This window comes from Paramisgurnus dabryanus, chromosome 16 (genome assembly GCF_030506205.2).
Source record: "Paramisgurnus dabryanus chromosome 16, PD_genome_1.1, whole genome shotgun sequence".
Lineage (NCBI taxonomy): Eukaryota > Metazoa > Chordata > Actinopteri > Cypriniformes > Cobitidae > Paramisgurnus > Paramisgurnus dabryanus.
The window spans coordinates 7,160,841-7,182,357 of NC_133352.1; the positions used below are offsets into that span (position 1 = coordinate 7,160,841).

Sequence of the window (21,517 nt, forward strand, 5' to 3'; positions counted from 1 at the left end):
CTTTAATAAAATTGCTCGCAATCTGTCTGGTTCCTCACATTGCTGCCCTAAACAATAATGATAACCCACCACTATCCACCACCTAAACCCAATGTTACAGAGGTAAAGGCCAATCAAACAAAAATTTACAAATTCGGTTGCATGAATTCATATGAATAAGCCAATTTATAAAATATGTTCAAATTGCTGTGAGATTAAGTTGGGATTTTAGGCTCTGAAAAGTTCAACCATCCAGCAAACTAGAACACTGCACGGGCAAATGATTTGCAATAAAAACACATTTCTGTGAATTCATTTATTAAACATGCATACGAAAAAGCTAAAAGAGGCTGATTTAATAATATTTTCACAAGCAATTACATTATAACAGAACATATTTACTGAAGCATACAGTAGCCCATAAGGACAATTCATGCAAACAACATGTTACATGTAATCTGATTTTAAAAATGCAAGTGGCCAGTGGATTGGCATTTGATAAAATCTTACATGTAAAAAAAACTTTTAATAAATTTAAAATAGACATGATCTGTATAAAAATGTGAGAAATAACAAACATTATTTTTATTTCACACACTCTAGCGTCAAACCCAGCACTGTAAAAAAAATCAGTAGAAATTGCAATGTTATTGCAGCTGGGTTGCCGGTAATTTACTGGCAAGAGTTTGTTCAAAGTTAAATAAATTTTAAATATTAAAAAGTCTTTTTCTTTACAGAATATAACTATACAATAACAGCCTCATGCAAAGCATTCTGGGAACCAGAAATCATCATCAACCTTTTTCTGTTTTTTTTGCTCCAGATTTTGTTTCCCAGAATGTTTTGCTTGATGCTGCTTTTTAGTTTTACTCTGTAAAGATAAAGACTTGTAAATGTTTAATGTTCATTTAACTTTGAACAAAATGTTGCCAGTAAAAAACATAAATGTAAATCTACGGTAAATTACCGGCAACCCAGCTGCAATTTCTACGGATTTTTTTTTACAGTGAGTGTTGGGTCAAAAATACCTGAATTTTTAAGAGGTTATATTCCTTGACCCAACATTGGGTTAAAAGTAACTCAGCATTTTTTAGATTGCACCTAAAATATATATTTTGTGTATTTATTTTGGTGGTCTTGCTTTTATTTTGTTCAAGAAAACCTGCTTGACCATACACTGTACGGTACACTGTACACTGTCTGTAAAAATACTGTACCTTTCTGTCCCTGGGGCGGTACCCTACACTCTAAAAAAACAAACGGTGCTATATAGCACCAAAACAATTGCTTTGGATCGTAACGATAGAAGAACCATTTTAGTGCCATATAGCACCGGTGAAGAACCAGTGAAGCACCAGTGAAGCACCAGTGAAGCACCAGTGAAGCACCAGTGTAGAACCATATAGGGGCCATATAGCACCACATATGGTTCTACATAGCACTATATGGTTCTACACAGGTGCTTCACTGGTGCTTCACTGGTTCTTCACCGGTGCTATATGGCACTAAAAATGGTTCTTCTATCGTTACGATCCAAAGCAACTGTTTTGGTGCTATATAGCACCGTTTGTTTTTTAGAGTGTAAGGTATAACGTTTTGTATCTGTACGGGTATACATAACATAGAATGTAGTACCTTTTGGGGTACATAACTGTACCTCAGGGACCCATTCTGTACCCCAAAAGGTACATTTCAATGTGTTGTATACCCATAAAGATACAAAAATGAACCGTTAAGTGGACCACCCCAATGACAAAAAGGTTTTGTACTTTTTTTTTTTTACAGTGTACAGCCATATTCTTCAGATAGCCTGGTGTCCAACAGTTTCTCCTCTGATGGTCATATAGGTCACTTTATCATCACACTGAACCTGAATGATAAAAACACATGTAATTAAACAAATATCAACATTGCAATCCATGCAATTCCAACTTCCTAATGTACTCAAATGTTTTTAGTACAGTGACCCTTTCATAATTAAGGCCTTTTTAAAAAAGTTATATATAACTTAGATATATTCCCCAGTTCTTTTTTCAAAAATAAACATCACCTATGGGAACAACCAGCCTAATCTCACACAAATTTGTATGTATTTTATGAATTAGCTAATGTGTATGAATATAAAGTGAATCATACAATAACATATGATAATAATGAAAAATAAAAATAATGAAACCCCACGCCTAACCCCAACATCATGGGCAAAAGCAAATTGTAAAAAAAAAAACGTATGAATGTGGTCATACAAATGAATACAAATTTGCCACCTCAAAAAATACATGCACACTGTTATGAGATTGTTTTGGGACAACTAGAATAAAAGAAAAACTAATGTTTCTACTTACATTGTGTCTATCAGTAAGCCCTTTCTTGTGATTGATCTCAGCATAAGCCACATCCTCGTTCTTCTCCTAAATATCAATGGAAACAGTTATTATAACATGAGTATGGTACACTCTAAAAAACAAACGGTGCTATATAGCACCAAAACAGTTGCTTTGGATCGTAACGATAGAAGAACCATTTTTAGTGCCATATAGCACCGGTGAAGAACCAGTGAAGCACCAGTGAAGCACCAGTGTAGAACCATATAGTGCTATGTAGAACCATATGTGGTGCTATATGGCCCCTATATGGTTCTACACTGGTGCTTCACTGGTGCTTCACTGGTGCTTCACTGGTTCTTCACCGGTGCTATATGGCACTAAAATGGTTCTTCTATCGTTACGATCCAAAGCAATTGTTTTGGTGCTATATAGCACCGTTTGTTTTTTTAGAGTGTACGTGGAATCTCTGAAGTATATATTTTACATTGATTATTTAACTTTGAATTCTTTATTATTGTCATATTTAGATTAAACATACAATGCATTAAACTAGAAGTGAAATCACATCTTACACAGTGTAGCTGAGAAAAGTAACACATGAGATTTGTGTAAATGTGCATCTGACTTACAACAGTGAGAGGATTAAAACTGCTGTTCATCTCACAGACTGCAGGATTTGTCCTCTCATTTGACACCTGAACACAAACCTCAGGTAAATGAAAACATCTTTCAGTTCAATAAACTTTGCATTAAGGTATTTTGAGGTGAGTTGTGAAGTACAGAAATTGAAATACTTACATATGAATCCTGGGCCATTTTTCTTTTTCCTGAAAGAAGTTGAGCGATAATCAGTTATCGCATAGTAGTAAAATACAGTGGTAAATGTTTAACCAATAAAGATCAAGAAATATACTGACAACCTGTTATACCTTAAAACTAGATAAATAAATAAAGATAACAGTCACAAATATTCACAAATTGTTATTATGCTCTTCCCCCACATTATATACATTCCACTGTGCTTCTATTACTTCAGTAATCTAAAGCTTAAAATGTGTTGCGCCTCTCCACCACCAATCAAAACCCAACTGTCAATGGTGAATGCAGTGTAGTAGAAAATGAATAAAGATATCTAGGGACAGTCACTGAATACACAACCCAGGAGGTAATAAAAAGGGCTGCAACGACTGTATTTCATGCGTAAACTTCTGCAGTTTAGTGTGCATACACTCTAAAAACAAACGGTGCTATATGTAGTATTCTTAGGCTTTGCTAAGAACCAATCATATGTTACTGTTTTGAGATACTGTGTTCCTATTGGCTACGGCATATGTCAATCACTTGACGTAAGACGGTGTTTAGGAAGTCTAGTGTGTGCACTGATGCTGAAGAGTACCGGCAAAATTGTATCCTGAAAGAAGTTAATAAAATCCTCATCTAGATAATATACTGTGTGTCGGATCATCAATACATAAAGAATAACACAACATGGTGTCAGAGTGAACGGATTACACGAAAATGGATACGTCTGGAGTCCCGATGCCCACGATGAACTGGGAAGCAACGAACCTGCCAGAAGCATGGCGCAAGTTTCAGCAACATGCGGAGCTGATGTTCAGCGGACCGCTAAAAAAGAAGGGTGAGGATGAAAAATGTAGCTATCTTCTCCTATGGGTCGGAGAAAAAGGCCGTGATATTTTTAATACATGGTCTCTGTCTGCAGACGAAGCAAAGGTCTTAAAATCGTATTACGACCGCTTTACAGCATATGTAGAACCCAAGGCAAACGTCATATTTGCTCGTTATAAATTTCACGAGAAAATACAGGGAGATCGCGAGCCCTTCGAGCACTTTGTGACTGACCTGCGTCTGCTTGCTAAAGACTGTAATTATGCAAATAGCGACGAGATGATCCGCGATCGCATTGTTTTTGGGATACACTCACCGAAAGTGAGAGAGAAACTTTTGAATGCAGGCTCTGAATTAACACTTGAAAAAGCGATAGATATCGCTAGATCTCACGAGTTAGCTCAAGCACAGCTGAAAACCATCTCAAATAGTATGAGTACTTCACGTGAACATGCAGTGCACTCAGTTTTTCGTAACATGCCACAAGGGGCTGTTTCAAAGCAACACAAAGCTAAACACACAAGGAAATACAGTGAGAATCTGCAACACAGAAATGCAACTTCAGTACACCCAAAAGGATGCGGTTACTGTGGAAACAATTTTCATGCTAATCGATCTCAATGTCCTGCAAGAGGAAAAGTATGCAAAATATGTGGCAAACTAAATCATTTTGCAAAAGTATGTCGTTCTAACAGTGAGAAAACTGTGCATGCAATAAGCAAAGGAATCTCAGACCAGACTGAGGAGAGTGATGATGAGCTGTTTATTGACTCAGTCACACAAGGCGAACAAAGCTCAGAGACAGAACAGGCTTTTGTAAACATTAAAGTAGGCCCTAAACAACTCGAAATCAGGTTCAAACTGGACACTGGATCCGCTGCCAACGTCATTCCCATACATGAGTATGCCAAGTTGAGTACCCATTGCACTTTACAACAGACATCTCGCCTTCTGATTGGATACGGTGGAGAACGCTTGTTGGTAAAAGGCAAATGTGACCTGAAATGCAAACACAGAGACATTGAAATGATCATGACATTTTATGTGGTTGACACAGTTGCACCTCCTGTCATAGGTCTAAAAGGCTGCATAGACTTTGGCCTAATTAAGCTTGTACTATCCGTAACACAAACACAGATGGAAACGCCGGTTTTGAAGGAATTCGCAGATGTTTTCAAAGGAATTGGACTGTTTCCCGGCGAGTGTACCATACACTTGGACCCGGATGCAACCCCAGTAGTCCACCCACCTAGACGCATTCCTCTCGCACTACGCAGCCGTCTAAAAGATGAGCTTGATAGCATGGAACAGCAGGATGTTATCATTAAAGTCACAGAGCCAACTGAATGGGTTAACTCAATGGTTGTAGCGGAAAAGCCACGCACAGGACGATTACGCGTGTGTCTAGACCCGAGGGATCTCAACAAAGCTATTAAGCGACCTCATTACCCATTGCCCACGCTTGAAGACTTAACATGCAAGCTAGCTGGTGCTCAATTCTTTAGTGTTCTCGATGCCAGATCGGGGTACTGGGCTATTAAGCTCACTGAGGAGTCGTCAAAACTGACTACGTTTAACACAGTCTTTGGACGTTACCGTTTCCGACGCCTTCCCTTTGGATTAATTTCAGCCCAAGACGAGTTCCAGCGGAAAATTGATGAAACATATGAGGGTCTAAATGGGGTCATGGCCATTGTTGATGATGTTCTCATTTTCGGAAAGACCAAAGCAGAGCATGATGAGAACCTACTTGCAATGCTCCAGCGTTCTAGACAGAGAGGAGTCAAGCTCAACCCAGAAAAAAGCATCATCTGTGCGACAGAAGTGAGCTACTTCGGACATCTACTCACTGCTGATGGGATAAAGCCAGACCCTAAAAAAGTCGCTGCTGTAAGAGACATGGAGCCCCCAAAAGACAAAGGAGAACTCGAGACGGTGCTGGGTATGATCAATTATCTCTCTAAATTTGCACCTGGCCTTGCTGATGTCAACGCACCACTACGTCAGCTCCTGAAGGAGTCTAGTGAGTTTGTTTGGGATGCCCAACATGAAAAAGCCTTCAAGAAAATAAAAGATTTGCTCACAAGTGAACCAGGCCCAGTCTTAGCATATTTTGACCCTGTCAAAGAGCTCAGGTTACAGGTCGACGCCTCCAAGTATGGGCTTGGGGCAGTTTTGCTACAAAATGAAAGGCCGATTGCATATGCATCGAAGTCCCTCTCTGAGAGTGAAATCAATTATGCTCAAATTGAAAAGGAGCTTTTTGCAGTGCTATTTGGCTGTAAACGTTTCCATCAATACATCTATGGCCGCCACATCATTATCGAGAGTGACCACAAGCCCCTGGAATCAATCATGAGGAAACCCCTGGCATCAGTTCCTCCAAGGCTACAGAGAATGATCCTTCAGCTGCAGAAGTACAACTTCACCATCGTACATCGGCCAGGCAAGGACATCCCTGTGGCCGACACGCTCTCAAGAAAGTCCCTTTCTGACCAAGACATGAGCCTTACTGAAGGCATGGACATCCAAGTACACACTGTGTACAGCAGCCTTCCTGTCAGTGACTCAAAGCTGGAGGAAATAAGAGTTGAAACAGAAAAGGACCCTCAGTTTCAGAAACTACAGGAAGTCATACAAAATGGATGGCCTGAGGAAAAGAAAAAATGCCCCATGATTGTGTCAGAATTCTGGAATCACCGCGATGAGCTTTCATATCTGCATGGAATCATCTTCAAAGGTGAAAAGATTGTAATGCCCACAAGTCTTCGGTCAGACATGTTATCACGTATACATGCCAGTCACCTAGGCATTGAGAAATGTAAGCAGAGAGCCCGTGACATCATGTTTTGGCCTGGGATGGGAAAAGAAATAGAGAGCATCATTAGCAAATGTTCAATCTGCCTCACATATCGCCCTTCCAACACCAAAGAGTCCATGATCAGTCACAAAATCCCAGATAGGCCATGGCAAGTAGTGGCTACCGATTTGTTTACCTGGAACAATGAGGACTATTTGGTGACAGTTGATTACTACAGCAGATATTTTGAGCTGGACAGACTCCACAGCACAACTTCTGCTGCTGTTATACATAAGCTAAAAGCTGCCTTCGCACGACATGGGATCCCAGAGACCGTCATCTCAGACAACGGCCCTCAATATAGTTCGGGTGAGTTTGCATCTTTTGTTAAAGCATGGGAATTCACACATACCACCACAAGCCCATACTATCCGCAAAGTAACGGATTGGCAGAGAAATCTGTGCACACTGCAAAAATGTTGTTGGAAAAGGCAAAGGCTGATAGAGGTGACCCGTACCTCAGTCTCCTGGAATATCGAAACTGCCCAGTTGATGGTTTTAAGTCCCCGGCTCAGCTGTTAATGAGTCGCCGTCTCCGATCAACCCTTCCCAATACCAACCAGCAGCTCCTACCAAAGGTCATCAGCTGTAAAGATGTCAGAGCAAAAAGGCTGCACAAACAACAGCGCCAAAAGAGCTATTATGACAGATCAGCTAGACCCTTACCTCAACTCACAGAAGGACAGGCAGTCAGAGTACAGGAACGAGGATACTGGAAGCCAGCTACCATCATCAAACCAGCCAATACTGAGAGATCATATCACGTGTGTACGTCTGATGGACAGGAATACCGACGAAACAGACGTCATCTCATGAACGTACCAGAACCGCACAGTAATGACTCTTATCAGGTTTTAGGTGATACCAATAAGGAGCCTTGTACAACATCTGAAAATGACATTTCAGATACACCTGAGCACACCGATGTTTTTCCCAAACCCACTGTTTACAGAACCAGATACGGACGACAAATAAAACCCAGAGATATTCTGGATTTGTGAATGTACAAGGGTGTAGGCGGATCGCTGCCCTTTCAATTGAAGAATGTATACTGTTGTTCATTATAGTTGTATAAATGCTTTCAATATGTTAGCGCTGAAAGTAAGTGTTCACACTGTTATTTGAATACATAATAATTTAATTTTTCTTCCTGTAATGTGAACAATAATATTTTGTCTCATTTAGAAAAAAGGGGGATGTAGTATTCTTAGGCTTTGCTAAGAACCAATCATATGTTACTGTTTTGAGATACTGTGTTCCTATTGGCTACGGCATATGTCAATCACTTGACGTAAGACGGTGTTTAGGAAGTCTAGTGTGTGCACTGATGCTGAAGAGTACCGGCAAAATTGTATCCTGAAAGAAGTTAATAAAATCCTCATCTAGATAATATACTGTGTGTCGGATCATCAATACATAAAGAATAACACAACACTATATAGCACCAAAAGTGGTTCTTTGCTCGTAATCATAGAAGAACCGTTTTTAGTGCCATATAGCACCGGTGAAGCACCTGTGTAGAACCATATAGTGCTATGTAGAACCAAATGTGGTGCTATATGGCCCCTATATGGTTCTACACAGGTGCTTCACCGGTTCTTCACCGGTGCTATATGGCACTAAAAACGGTTCTTCTATGGTTACGATTCAAATCAACAGTTTTGGTGCTATATAGCACCGTTTGTTTTTTTAGAGTGTATACATATAGGTTATTTTGTGAAGAGTATTGTACTCGCCACTATGTTTCTGTAAACAACAAGTTCTTTTGCTTGTCTATTGGATTCTAGTTGGCTGTTGGTCCAAGACTTATTTAACGACCATGAGACCATCACAATATGTGTGTTTAACTGAATCTTCCTGTTTTTATGTGTTAATAACAATAAAAACTCACCAGGTCTTTTATTACAGAACAGCCAGAGAAGAAGAAGAGCGAGAAGAGAAACTACAACAGCAGATACAGCAGGAATCACTGCAGGACACATGATGATATGAAGAAACAATGAAATTATGGTTGCACTTTATTTTACATTATGTGTAAAATACATAAAAAAAAAAACATTTTACAATATGTTGTACTTACAGACAAATGTGTGGTACTTACTTTTGAGTATCTTCATGGCAATTAAATGGTATCATTACTGTACTTACCAGTGGAACATACTTGGTAGTTAATTTGTATCTCTAGATAAGTAGTGGGTAATACCAGGGCCCGTATGTATAAAGCTGCTCAGAGTAAAATTTTAGTCTTAAGTGTGTCAAAATTCTAAGAATGATGTCATTTTACTCTTATTCCTAGACTTAAGAATAAGTTTGATTTATAAAGCCTCCTAAGTGTTAAGACTAGGTCTCACATCCAAAAAATTTTTAAGAGAGCTGGAGAAGTCTCTTAGAGGCGGACATCATGCTCTTTACAACAAAGAATGTGTTAGAATTACTTTAATTCAAATGTATTTCTATAGCACTTTTGGCAAATTTCTCGTCGCATTGTTGCAAAGCAGCAAATTTACAGTAAATACAAGTTAGTTGTATATAGAAAGTAGATAGGAAATAATAAAACATTATGAAATATAAAGAGTATAGGTTTTTTTGACAATTATATTATACAGTATTGTTCAAAATAATAGCAGTACAATGTGACTAACCAGAATAATCAAGGTTTTTAGTATATTTTTTATTGCTACGTGGCAAACAAGTTACCAGTAGGTTCAGTAGATTCTCAGAAAACAAACGAGACCCATCATTCATGATATGCACGCTCTTAAGGCTGTGCAATTGGGCAATTAGTTGAAAGGGGTGTGTTCAAAAAAATAGCAGTGTCTACCTTTGACTGTACAAACTCAAAACTATTTTGTACAAAAAAATAAATTTTCTGGGATTTAGCAATCCTGTAAATCACTAAACGTCTCGGTTACGTATGTAACCCTCGTTCCCTGAAGGAAGGGAACGGAGACGTCACGTCGTGACCGACGAATTGGGAACTCGCTTAGAGAGACCAATCTGCTTCGAATACTACTAAAACGCCAATGAACTTGGCATTGAGATATTTGCATAATGCTGGCGCCGCCCCGCCAGGTGCGTATATAAGCCGCAGGTGCAAATATGGAAATTAGCTTCTTTTTCGCTGAGAAAGCCGGAAAGTGTGACCGGCCGATAAACAGCAGGGAGCAGCCCTGTGGCGACGGGACGTGACGTCTCCGTTCCCTTCCTTCAGGGAACGAGGGTTACATACGTAACCGAGACGTTCCCTTTCAGTCGGTCACTACGACGTCACGTCGTGACCGACGAATTGGGAATCCCTACCAAAATGCCACAGAGGGCTGACCTCTTCCAGTGTCTGCGTAAAGCCCTCCGGTTCCACTTAAGGAGAAGGAGAATTAGGTTTTAAGGCAGAAGGCCGGGCACTAGATGTTCCTTTAACCCCACAGTAGTGCCAGCGACTGGGAAGCGCCCTATCTGAGCGGTATAGGGACGCTGCGGAAGCCACCGCCCCGTTAAGGGCTGATGGTGGGCGAAAGTCAACCGTAGTTGAGGTATAAATGACAGCCGTGGCTGTGTAAGCAAAGCAGTGCTCTGCTGAGGGAAACGTGGGCTAGTAGGATTAACCCCACTGAAAAATACTCACAAAGGAACCCGGTGGGACGCAATGTGGATGCCCGAGCCAAACACAGGTTCGCGAGGATGCAGCTAGTGAGAGGCTGGCAGCGGATGCTCCGCAACATCAGGCTGCCAAGGCAGCGGAGGAAGGCAAAACAAATTATTACGCGTTTTTGCCTTGATGGCCTTCCATACTGAGCTCAGTTTGGAGCAGCAGTCGGAGGCTGCAAGCCGACCTGCGAGCCTGTTCTCTGTGCTTCCCCTAACGAGGAAAGAACACGAGAGGAGACAGGCTCGACACGAACACTGTAAAATCTAATGAACGTATTAGGTGTCGCCCAACCAGCAGCTCTGCAGATGTCTGTTAGCGAGGAACCACGAGCTAGTGCCCAAGATGAGGCAACACTTCTAGTAGAGTGAGCTCTCAAATTAAATGGACAAGGAATGCCCTGCAGATTATAAGCAAGGGCGATAGTATCAACTATCCAATGAGACATCCTCTGCTTAGTGACAGCTTTCCCTCTCTGCTGACCACCGTAACAAACAAAGAGCTGGTCTGAAGTCCTGAGGCTTTGTGTGCGATCCACGTAGATGCGTAACGCTCGTACGGGGCATAATAAAGCCATGGTTGGGTCTGCCGCCTCCAGGGGCAGCGCTTGCAAGCTCACCACCTGATCTCTGAAGGAAGTGGTGGGAACTTTGGGCACGTAGCCTGGTCTGGGTCTGAGTGTTACGCTCGAGACATCAGAACCAAACTGAAGGCACGAATCGTCGATGGAGAATGCATGAAGGTCACCTACCCTCTTAACAGAGGCCAATGCGAGCAGGGTCAGAGTTTTCATTGATAAAAACTTCAGACTCACAGACTGCAAAGGCTCGAACGGGTTTCCCTGCAGGGCTTTCAGCACCATGGACAGGTCCCAAGGAGGAATAGAGGGAGGGCGCGAGGGGTTTAGCCTACGAGCGCCTCTTAAAAATCTAATAACTAAGTCGTGCTGGCCGACTGATCTGCCGTTAATAAGTGAGTGATGAGCAGAAATAGCAGCGATATCAACTTTAATGGTGGAAGGTGACAGCCTACCATCTAACCGGTGTTGAAGGTATAAATCACGATATTAATGGGGCATTCTCGGGGGTCCTCGCGTTGCGAAGAACACCAATCGACGAAAAGGTTCCATTTAAGCGCGTAAGCCCGTCTTGTGGACGGAGCTCGAGCCGCGGCGATGGTGTTAGATACCGCTTGCGATAAATCACCTAAACCTTGCGTGCGCTCAACGACCATACGTGGAGATCCCACAGGTCGGGGCGCGGGTGCCATAATGTGCCCCTTCCTTGAGAAAGAAGGTCCTTCCTCAGGGGAATCCGCCAGGGAGGGGCTGTCACGAGGAGCATCAGTTCTGGAAATCAATTCCTGGTCGTCCAGTAAGGTGCGACCAGTAGAAGGCTCTCCTCGTCCTGCCTGACTTTGCACAGTGTCTGTGCGATTAAACTCACTGGTGGAAACGCGTATTTGCGCATCCCCCGCGGCCAGCTGTGTGTCAGAGCATCCACGCCGAGGCTGCCCTCGGTAAGTGAATAAAACAGGCGACAGTGGGTATCGTCCGGTGACGCAAATAGATCTATCTGCGCACGACCGAACTTCCTCCAAATTAGCTGGACCGTCTGGGGGTGGAGTCGCCATTCTCCGGGGCGCGCAGCTCGGGAAAGCGCGTCTGCCGCTGTATTGAGTGAACCCGGAATGTGAATGGCACGAAGGGACCTCAGATGCTTCTGACTCCAAAGGAGGAGATGACGGGCGAGATGCGACATGTGACGAGAGCGCAAACCGCCTTGACGGTTGATATACGCAACGGTCGCAGTGTTGTCGGTGCGTACTAGTACATCCTTCCCTCGCAGCTCCGTAGCGAAGCGTACGAGTCCCAGATATACAGCCCACAACTCGCGGCAATTGATATGCCAGTGCAGCTGGGGTGCTGTCCACACCCCCGAAGCTGCAAGCCCGTTGTACGTGGCTCCCCACCCCGTGTTGGATGCATCTGTGTGCACAACAGCATGCCAGTAAATCTGCTTCATGGAAACCCCTGCTCTCAGAAACGCAGGGTCTGACCACGGGGTGAATGTTAGACGACACGCAGGTGTAATGGTTACACGGTGAATGCCGGCACGCCACGCTCTCCTCGGGACTCGATCGTGAAGCCAACGCTGAAGCGGTCCCATATGGAGCAGCCCGAGCGGAGTCACGGCCGCGGCTGCTGCCATATGTCCCAGGAGCTTCTGAAATTGTTTCAGAGGGACCGCGTTCTTCCCTCGGAAAGAACCGAGGCAAGTCAGAATTGATTGGACGCGCGCTTCTATTAAACGTGCCGATAAATCGATCGAGTCCAGTTCCATCCCGAGAAAAGAGATCCTCTGCGTGGGGCAAAGTTTGCTCTTTTCCCAGTTGACCCGAAGACCCAAACGGGCGAGATGCCGAAGCGTTAAGTCTCTGTGCTCGCAAAGCGTCCGCCGAGAATGCGCTATTATAAGCCAATCGTCGAGGTAAGCCAAAATGCGAACACCGCTCTTTCTCAGGGGCTTTAACGCCGCCTCCACTACTTTCGTGAATACACGGGGAGAGAGAGACAGCCCGAATGGTAGTACTTTGTATTGGTATGCCCGCCCCTCGAACGCAAAGCGCAGAAACGGCCTGTGGCGAGGGAAAATGGACACATGAAAGTACGCGTCTTTCAGATCTATTGCTGCAAACCAATCTTGGGGACGTATGGACTGAAATATCAGTTTCGGTGTTAACATCCTGAAGGATCGTCTTTGGAGAGAACGGTTCAAAACGCGCAGATCCAAGATCGGTCGTAACCCACCGCCCTTCTTTGGAACTATGAAATACGGGCTGTAAAACCCCGAGCTCATCTCGGCTGGAGGGACCGGCTCGATAGCGTCCTTCGCCAGGAGGACATCTAGTTTTGCACGCAGTACATGTGCATCGGACGCTTTCACTGTGGTGAAACGAATGCCCGAGAATTTGGGTGTGTGCCGGTTGAATTGAATTTCGTAGCCGAGGCGGATCGTGCGTAATACCCATCGGGACGGGCTGGTAAGCTGAAGCCAAGCTTCCAGAGACCGTGCGAGGGGAATTAACGGCACAACCGGAGAGCTCGCGGTGGGGCAGACGAGCGGAGCAGGTGAGACTGCCGGTGTGTGTGTGTTGTGACACTGACCTGAGACCGCTGAGGGTGCTGGTGGTCCGGTCTCCGCAGTGGAGAGCTCGGACTCCTCAGGACACCCGCTGGCGATGGAGGAGAGGGAGGATGAGCAGATGAATGCCCGCTCACGGCTCTCTCGATCCTCTGAAGACCTGAAGAAGGAATAGGAATGCACTCTTTTTGTGGTTTTGTGGGTGCCGGCTGAGAAGCCGGCGGAACAGAAACAAACGAAACCAAAGATTCTCCACCCGGCCCTCCTCCGGGGGAGGGAGCGGTGCGTTCACCGTCTCCCGAAGAGTGATCCCATACAATTCCAGGTCGCCTGTCTCAGGGCCGCTTAGATCCCCGTTTGCCACCACGGGAAGCGGGTCGAGCGGGCGGGGCGGGCTGTCGACGGCTGTTCCCCCTCCGTTGTCTGGATGACTTCCTAGGGGGGGGGGGGCGGAGGCAGCCGCCGCAGGGCGCCCTCGGCGAGGAGCAGACTGGGCAGCCGGTGCTGGTGGACGAGAGGCAGGCCTCTTGCGCCGGGGCATGATCTTGGAGATCGCTTCAGTCTGCCTCTGAGCGGCGGTGAATTGCTGAGCAAGAGACTCCACCGACTCGCCGAATAGGCCAGTCTGTGACACTGGAGCGTCCAGGAACTTGTTCTTGTCCGCTTCCGTCATGTCAGCCAGACATAACCATAGGTGGCGTTCTTGGACCACGAGAGTAGACATCGCAAGACCAATCGCCTGCGCCGTCACCTTCGTAGCGCGGAGAGACAGATCAGTGGCAGCCCGGAGCTCCGAGAGGACGGGTGAGTCGTTTCCTCCCTCGTGCAGATCCCGTAAGGCCTTCGCTTGATGGACCTGCAGCAAAGCCATTGCATGCAGGGCCGAAGCCGCCTCTCCACAAGCCTGATGGGCAGCGCCCGTTATTCCGGACGACTGTCTAAAAGCCCGAGAGGGAAGGGTTGGGCGGTCCTTCCAAGAGGCAGCGGTGGCCGGACACAGCTGCATCGCGACCCCTCGCTCCACAGGAGGGATCCCCGTGTAACCCTTAGCGGCTCCGTTGGTGAGGGAGGTGAGGGGGGAGGGCTGAATCGGCCGTAACCGGGTAGAGTACGGCGACTTCCAAGTCCGTGACAGCTCCTCGTGCACCTCGGGGAAGAAAGGTACTGGTGGAGAGGGCTGTGAAGCCCGGGCAGCTCCGAAGAACCAATCATCCAGGCGGGACGGCTCGGGCTGAGGGGGGTTAACCCACTCTAACCCTAAGGTCTCCGCCGCTCGAGCGAGCACGGCCACCATCTCCGGGTCAAACTCCGGCGTCACGACCCGACCAGAGGGAGGAAGAACGTCGGAGTCAGCTTCGGGAAGAGGGACCCCACCCTCGGGTGTTGCGGTCGAAGCGGGTCCAGAGGGAGGCACAATGGATTCTACAGCGCTCGTAGAACACGATGCTGCAGTCTCCATAGGCACTTCTACCGGCTGAGGACGGGAAGGCTGAGAGCCGGGGGACGAATCCCCCGACCGGCTTAGCACAGTTAGACGCAAATCGTCCTTAGAGAGCTTCACGGCCGCCCCGTGGCGGCGGTCAGCACTCACCGGACGCGGACGCCGTTCCCGTAGAAACGACAACCGCCTGCGTGAATCCAAAAGGGACATCTCCTCGGAGTGAGAACATGCACCCCCAGCGAACGCAGCCTCCGCATGCTCGATGCCCAAGCATGACAGACAGCGCTCGTGACCGTCCTTTGGACCCATGTACTTGCCGCATCCAAGAACACACGGACGAAAAGCCATCCTGAAAAGGACGCTGATCTCCGGATATACGAGAGAGTGGCTGTCTTTAACAAGACACAGAGCTCTCTCGTATCACTCTTTTAGGGAAATTCACTCTAGATGCTCAGTTGACGATGCGCACAGGGATCAGCAACGCACTCACTAAAACTCAAAACAAAAAAGATGCAGAGTAGTGGAAAAACTGCGGCGTCCGCTGTGGTACTGCTAGTCCAACCAACTTCAGCAATCGTTTCCCACCAGAGCAGAAAGTAGCTTCTCAGTAGCAGATACTGCCGGCTTTCGAAGCGATAAAAAGCTAATTTCCATATTTGCACCTGCCGCTTATATACGCACCTGGCGGGGCGGCGCCAGCATTATGCAAATATCTCAATGCCAAGTTCATTGGCGTTTTAGTAGTATTCGAAGCAGATTGGTCTCTCTAAGCGAGTTCCCAATTCGTCGGTCACGACGTGACGTCGTAGTGACCGACTGAAAGGGAACTAATATTTAGTTGTATGACCACAGTTTTTTAAAACTGCTTGACATCTGTGTGGCATGGAGTCAACCAACTTGTGGCACCTCTCAGCTGTTATTCCACTCCATGATTCATTCCACAATTCATTCACATTTCTTGGTTTTGCTTCAGAAACAGCATTTTTGATATCACCCCACAAGTTCTCAATTGGATTAAGGTCTGGAGATTGGGCTGGCCACTCCATAACATTAATTTTGTTGGTTTGGAACCAAGACTTTGCCCGTTTACTAGTGTGTTTTGGGTCATTGTCTTGTTGAAACAACCATTTCAAGGGCATGTCCTCTTCAGCATAGGGCAACATGACCTCTTCAAGTATTTTAACATATGCAAACTGATCCATGATCCCTGGTATGCGATAAATAGGCCCAACACCATAGTAGGAGAAACATGCCCATATCATGATGCTTGCACCTCCATGCTTCACTGTCTTCACTGTGTACTGTGGCTTGAATTCAGAGTTTGGGGGTCGTCTCACAAACTGCCTGTGGCCCTTGGACCCAAAAAGAACAATTTTACTCTCATCAGTCCACAAAATGTTCCTCCATTTCTCTTTAGGCCAGTTGATGTGTTCTTTGGCAAATTGTAACCTCTTCTGCACATGCCTTTTTTTTTAACAGAGGGACTTTGCGGGGGATTCTTGAAAATAGATTAGCTTCACACAGACGTCTTCTAACTGTCAGAGTACTTACAGGTAACTCCAGACTGTCTTTGATCATCCTGGAGGTGATCATTGGCTGAGCCTTTGCCATTCTGGTTATTCTTCTATCCATTTTGATGGTTGTCTTCCGTTTTCTTCCATGTCTCTCAGGTTTTGCTCTCCATTTTAAGGCATTGGAGATCATTTTAGCTGAACAGCCTATCATTTTTTGCACCTCTTTATAGGTTTTCCCCTCTCCAATCAACTTTTTAATCAAAGTACGCTGTTCTTCTGAACAATGTCTTGAACGACCCATTTTCCTCAGCTTTCAAATGCATGTTCAACAAGTGTTGGCTTCATCCTTAAATAGGGGCCACCTGATTCACACCTGTTTCTTCACAAAATTGATGACCTCAGTGATTGAATGCCACACTGCAATTTTTTTGAACACACCCCTTTCAACTAATTCAACTAATTCCCCAATTGCACAGCCTTAAGAGCGTGCATATCATGAATGCTGGGTCTCATTTGTTTTCTGAGAATCTACTGAACCTACTGGTAACTTGTTTGCCACGTAGCAATAAAAAAATATACTAAAAACCTTGATTATTCTGGTTAGTCACATTGTACTGCTATTATTTTGAACAAGACTGTATATAGTATACTGTATAAAATGGATAAGATGTATTAAAACATATTCAAGTGCTTGCACTGTACCAAGATTTTTTATGGGATTATCAAGACAGCAATGGTATATACTTAAATGGTATAAAAATTTGCATACACTGTAAAAAGTTAAAGTTGGATCAAATTATTGATAAGGCCTATAAAAATATGTTGTTTTCTCAACTTAAATGTACTCATTTTAAGTGAAATAATTAAAGTTAAAAATGTTTAAATATTAGGTGTTACCAATTGAAGTTTTTTAAGTAGAGCCGCTTTTACGTTTTACAGTTTATGACAGGTAAATAAAATACCATAAAATGTAAATAAAATCTACTATAGCATTATCAACCCAAAAAAGTTAAGTATGTACAAGCTTGCAGTAACATCATTACATGTGATATACAGTGATATTAATACCGTGAGTATAAAACCCTGACCCAAAACAACATGTTAGCAGTGAGCAAGCCAAAGGTGAAAGTGACAAAGATGGCAAAAATTACAATGGTGTTTAAGTGGAGAAATCCAACTTAACTTGGTCATCTTTTTCAGGCTTGATCATCAAGTATTTTTATAAGTGTTTGCAAACTTTAGTCTTTATTTTTTAAACAGCTTGTGAGTGAAATCAAATGATCATACACAAAATCGTGTAAAATAAATGCATGTACTTATTTGTAACATTGTTAAACATTTCTTGAAACAAAATTTAATTAAAATATTAATATAATTGTAATGTCTTCATGATTCATGAATGTATGGTGTCACATGCTGCTGTGATTGTTCCAGTAAAATATTCAATTATTGGGTTTAAATTGTACAATAAATGATAAAAAAATAACTGAGTACAAAAATGGCACATCAGTAGTGTTTGTTATTAGTTATCAGTTACGTACACTATAGGTGCCTTTAATTAACTTATACTGTGTCCAAAATTACAAAGTTTCTGGATCAAAATTTTCCAGGTATTTTCAGATACTTTGGATACTCTTATTGAATCTGATCCTATATTAATTATATTTGGAATTTCAGAAGAATTTACTTACTTACTCGGGTACAACAACAGTTTGTTTCATATGGGATAATAACTGCTAAAAAAAGTATTCTTTTGTTCTGGAAGAAAAAGGAAGTGCCAGCTCTTAAATTATGGCTGAAAGAAATGTCAAGCACACTACATTTGGAGAGAATTGGATATACGCTAATGGATAAGACTTTGATATTTGAAAAAATTTGGTCCCCTTTTATTTCCTTTTTGCAATCTTGTGATTGATTAATTTGTTTACCAGGCCTACTTTACCTATTATTACCATTGGATAGCACTTAGGGGTTGTATTTTTTAGGTAGGGAGGGTAATTTTATTTATATTTTCTGTTTAATAGTTATTTTTGTGTCTCCTGTGTATGGGTTTTGTATTTTTTCTTTTAATGTGTATTTGCTAAAATGTAAGTTTTGTTCTGCATAAAAAAAGTAATCACAATTGACTTGTGGTTAAAATCTCTAATAAAAAATATTTAACATGAAAAAATTAACTTATACTGGCCTGTATGTACCACACACTTACCATGTACTTACAATTTGTAAGTTCAGTAGTATAATTAACACTAGAGTTCTAGAGTTACATAATAACTACCAAGTACTGTAAGTACAGTAATAGTACCATTTAATTACCATTAATTATCATTAGTATACTCAAATGTAAGTACCACACATTTGTCTGTAAGCACAACATAGTTACCATATATGTGCAAGGTAAGTACATACTGTGCTACCAAAATAATGTGAAAAATGAAATTACATTTCTGACATTATACATTGCCACATGGGTTATTATTGACAAGCATTCACTACTTAAAGATGACTTATTTTTTTAATTACATTACCTGTCATATTTCACAATGTCATTGTTAAGACATTTCTTACCTGTGTAAAGTACATCGATTTTGGTCACTGTTAAGGGAGAGAGAGAGAGAGAGAGAGAGTCAGGTTTAGCATTAAATTAATAACTTGGCTTATTTTAATATAAATCTAAAATTGGTTTAATAGTAAGACTTAAAAATGTTATTTCCTAGTTGTGTTTCTGACGTGTATTTACTGCTGTAATTCAGTTTTTCCCCAGAGCATCATTAAAATGAGATCTTTTGTCTTAGTCACAAGGATATGCATTTACATTTACGCATTTTATGCAAAGCGACAGTGCATCACAAGGTAGACATTTTTATCAGTGTGTTCCCTTGGTTTGAAACCATGATCTGTTGGGCTGCTAATACAATACTCTACCACTGAGCTATAATATAGGAGCACAGAGCAGAGAGCTTTTTAATAATGATTTAGGATTATTTGTTTTCTTACCCGAATACTTGACAGTGTATCTGTCTGAGGTCTTAACTTCAGTTCCTGTAATAATCTGACATCTCAACTCTCTGTTGTTGTCTTCATTCAGGAGTGTTGTAGTCAGACGGCTGTTGCAGTGTTTTGTTGAAGATGAGATCTGATATCTGGAGTCTGATTGTAGATTAACATCAGACTCATTCACCCAAATCATCTGAAATCTATTCTTATGAAGCAAACTCTCACAATTATATCCGTCATATAAATACAATTGACAGGAGATAGTGACATTGTTGCCTGCTTTAATCTCAGTCTGTGTGGATGATAAAGACACTGAAACACAAATTAAAACACAAATCACACAACACTCTTCTCTGTTTTGTGCTCTTTTAAATGAAACAAATATTTATATAATGAACAGAAACACTGACCATGAAGAACATGCAGATAAACATTGGCATCAGTGTATGGATCATTTCTAACCACTTGTTGCCGGCAGGTATAAAGCCCAGGATCTTCTTTTGTGGTTTTATAGATGTTCAGAGAGCAGTCAGACCCCAGACTCAGTCTTTCATGGTCCATTATCTTTATTCCTTTAGGAAACAGATCAACTCCAGTTTCTTTGCCTTTACTATAGAACCATGTGCAGTCAGGAGGAGCATTAATGCAGGGCAGAGTGACATTTACTCCATCACTACAGAACACATTGATGACTTTCTCTCCACTGGTACCTGATAAATGGTGAATGTGCATGTTTATGTGGTACTTTATACAAGCAATCTATTTTACATAGGGGCTTCCCAGACATGGCTGATCTTAGTCCCAGACTAAAATGGATGTTTGAGCTGCCTTAATTTAAAAACATCTTGCACTGACACATTTTAACATACAACAGTGTTATTGTTTTGTCTCAAGATGCAGACCAGTGTTTTTTTTTAGGTATGTTTGTAAAATCTACTTAAATGTCTCAATATAACAGCCTGGGATAACTTTAAACCCTGTCCTGGAAATTGCCCCATAGTGTCTGAAAATATTTTTTATAAAAACATAATCTGATTTAAAAGCTATTGACATTTTCAGGTCTCTGTCATTTTCTAAAGAGGCTGGCTGGATTTGTGACACTTTCCCTTTTAATACTCACAGAATCTGAGGCAGTTTTACAATCTTTAATAATCTTTGTTCTTTAAGTACAGTAATAATAGTGATACAGTATGAGCTACAGTATACTCCACACTACAAACACACTCTGTTGGAGGAATGTTACTGTTAAATCTATGTTTTGCCTTTTATAAACAAATTGTCTACTAAATAATATTTCAAATTTCTGACTTTGTTATAAATGTTGTATTTAGAGATCTTACCTGTGAGATAATTTAAGAAATAAATAGTTGTCAGTCCAAGCAGATATATGTGCCACTTATCAAGCATTTTTCTTTTCTTTAAGTCTTCCTCTTTTTTTTTTTTCATAACTCTTCCTTTAAACATCATCAGCTCTTCCTGTGTGTTGTAATTATTACAAAATATACAAATGTGTTCCCTTTCTTAGAAACTTTTGCTGAACAGGTATTGCCACTTCTCTAATATTATCTTTTAGATGTATGCAACTTCTGAATTAAGTCAATTTACAGTGTTGTTTGTTAAAAAATAGAATCATTTTTATTGTTTGAAAATAAAAGAAGGAAATAATTCATTGATTCAGCTTTCAAACCTTAAGAGCATTTTGATGTTGATTTTATTATTATCTCTCCAACCTTGACAAATGCGATCAAGTGCTGTGTTGGCTGCTGATGCCTACTGACAGAGATCCCTGCTCTAATAGCTTCTACAATGCCTCTTAACACCTGGTCGTGGCACCATCAATAATGTCCCTCTCCCAGAGCTTTAGGGCAGCAGCTTAAAATGTGCTCCAAGGATCCTCTTTTTGGCAAAGAAAACATGCAGGAATGTCCATCGGCTTCCATGTGAAGAGGTTGGATGGACTGGGGAGGACCTCATAGACTGAATGGAT

At 42.5% G+C, this 21,517-nt stretch overlaps 1 protein-coding gene across 1 annotated transcript; it reads right to left on the reverse strand.

The window, feature by feature from the left end:
• Positions 1-1,617: 1,617 nt before the first annotated feature.
• Positions 1,618-20,992, reverse strand: LOC135749472 (uncharacterized). The gene is made up of 9 exons (XM_065268061.2): positions 20,871-20,992; positions 19,941-20,240; positions 19,531-19,842; positions 19,102-19,128; positions 8,687-8,764; positions 3,105-3,133; positions 2,936-3,001; positions 2,325-2,390; positions 1,618-1,849 (listed from the first exon to the last, which is right to left on the reverse strand). The coding sequence occupies exons 1-9, from the start codon at positions 20,974-20,976 to the stop codon at positions 1,781-1,783; spliced, it is 1,053 nt and encodes a 350-aa protein (XP_065124133.1). The 5' UTR covers positions 20,977-20,992; the 3' UTR covers positions 1,618-1,780.
• Between the last annotated feature and the right edge of the window lie 525 nt (positions 20,993-21,517).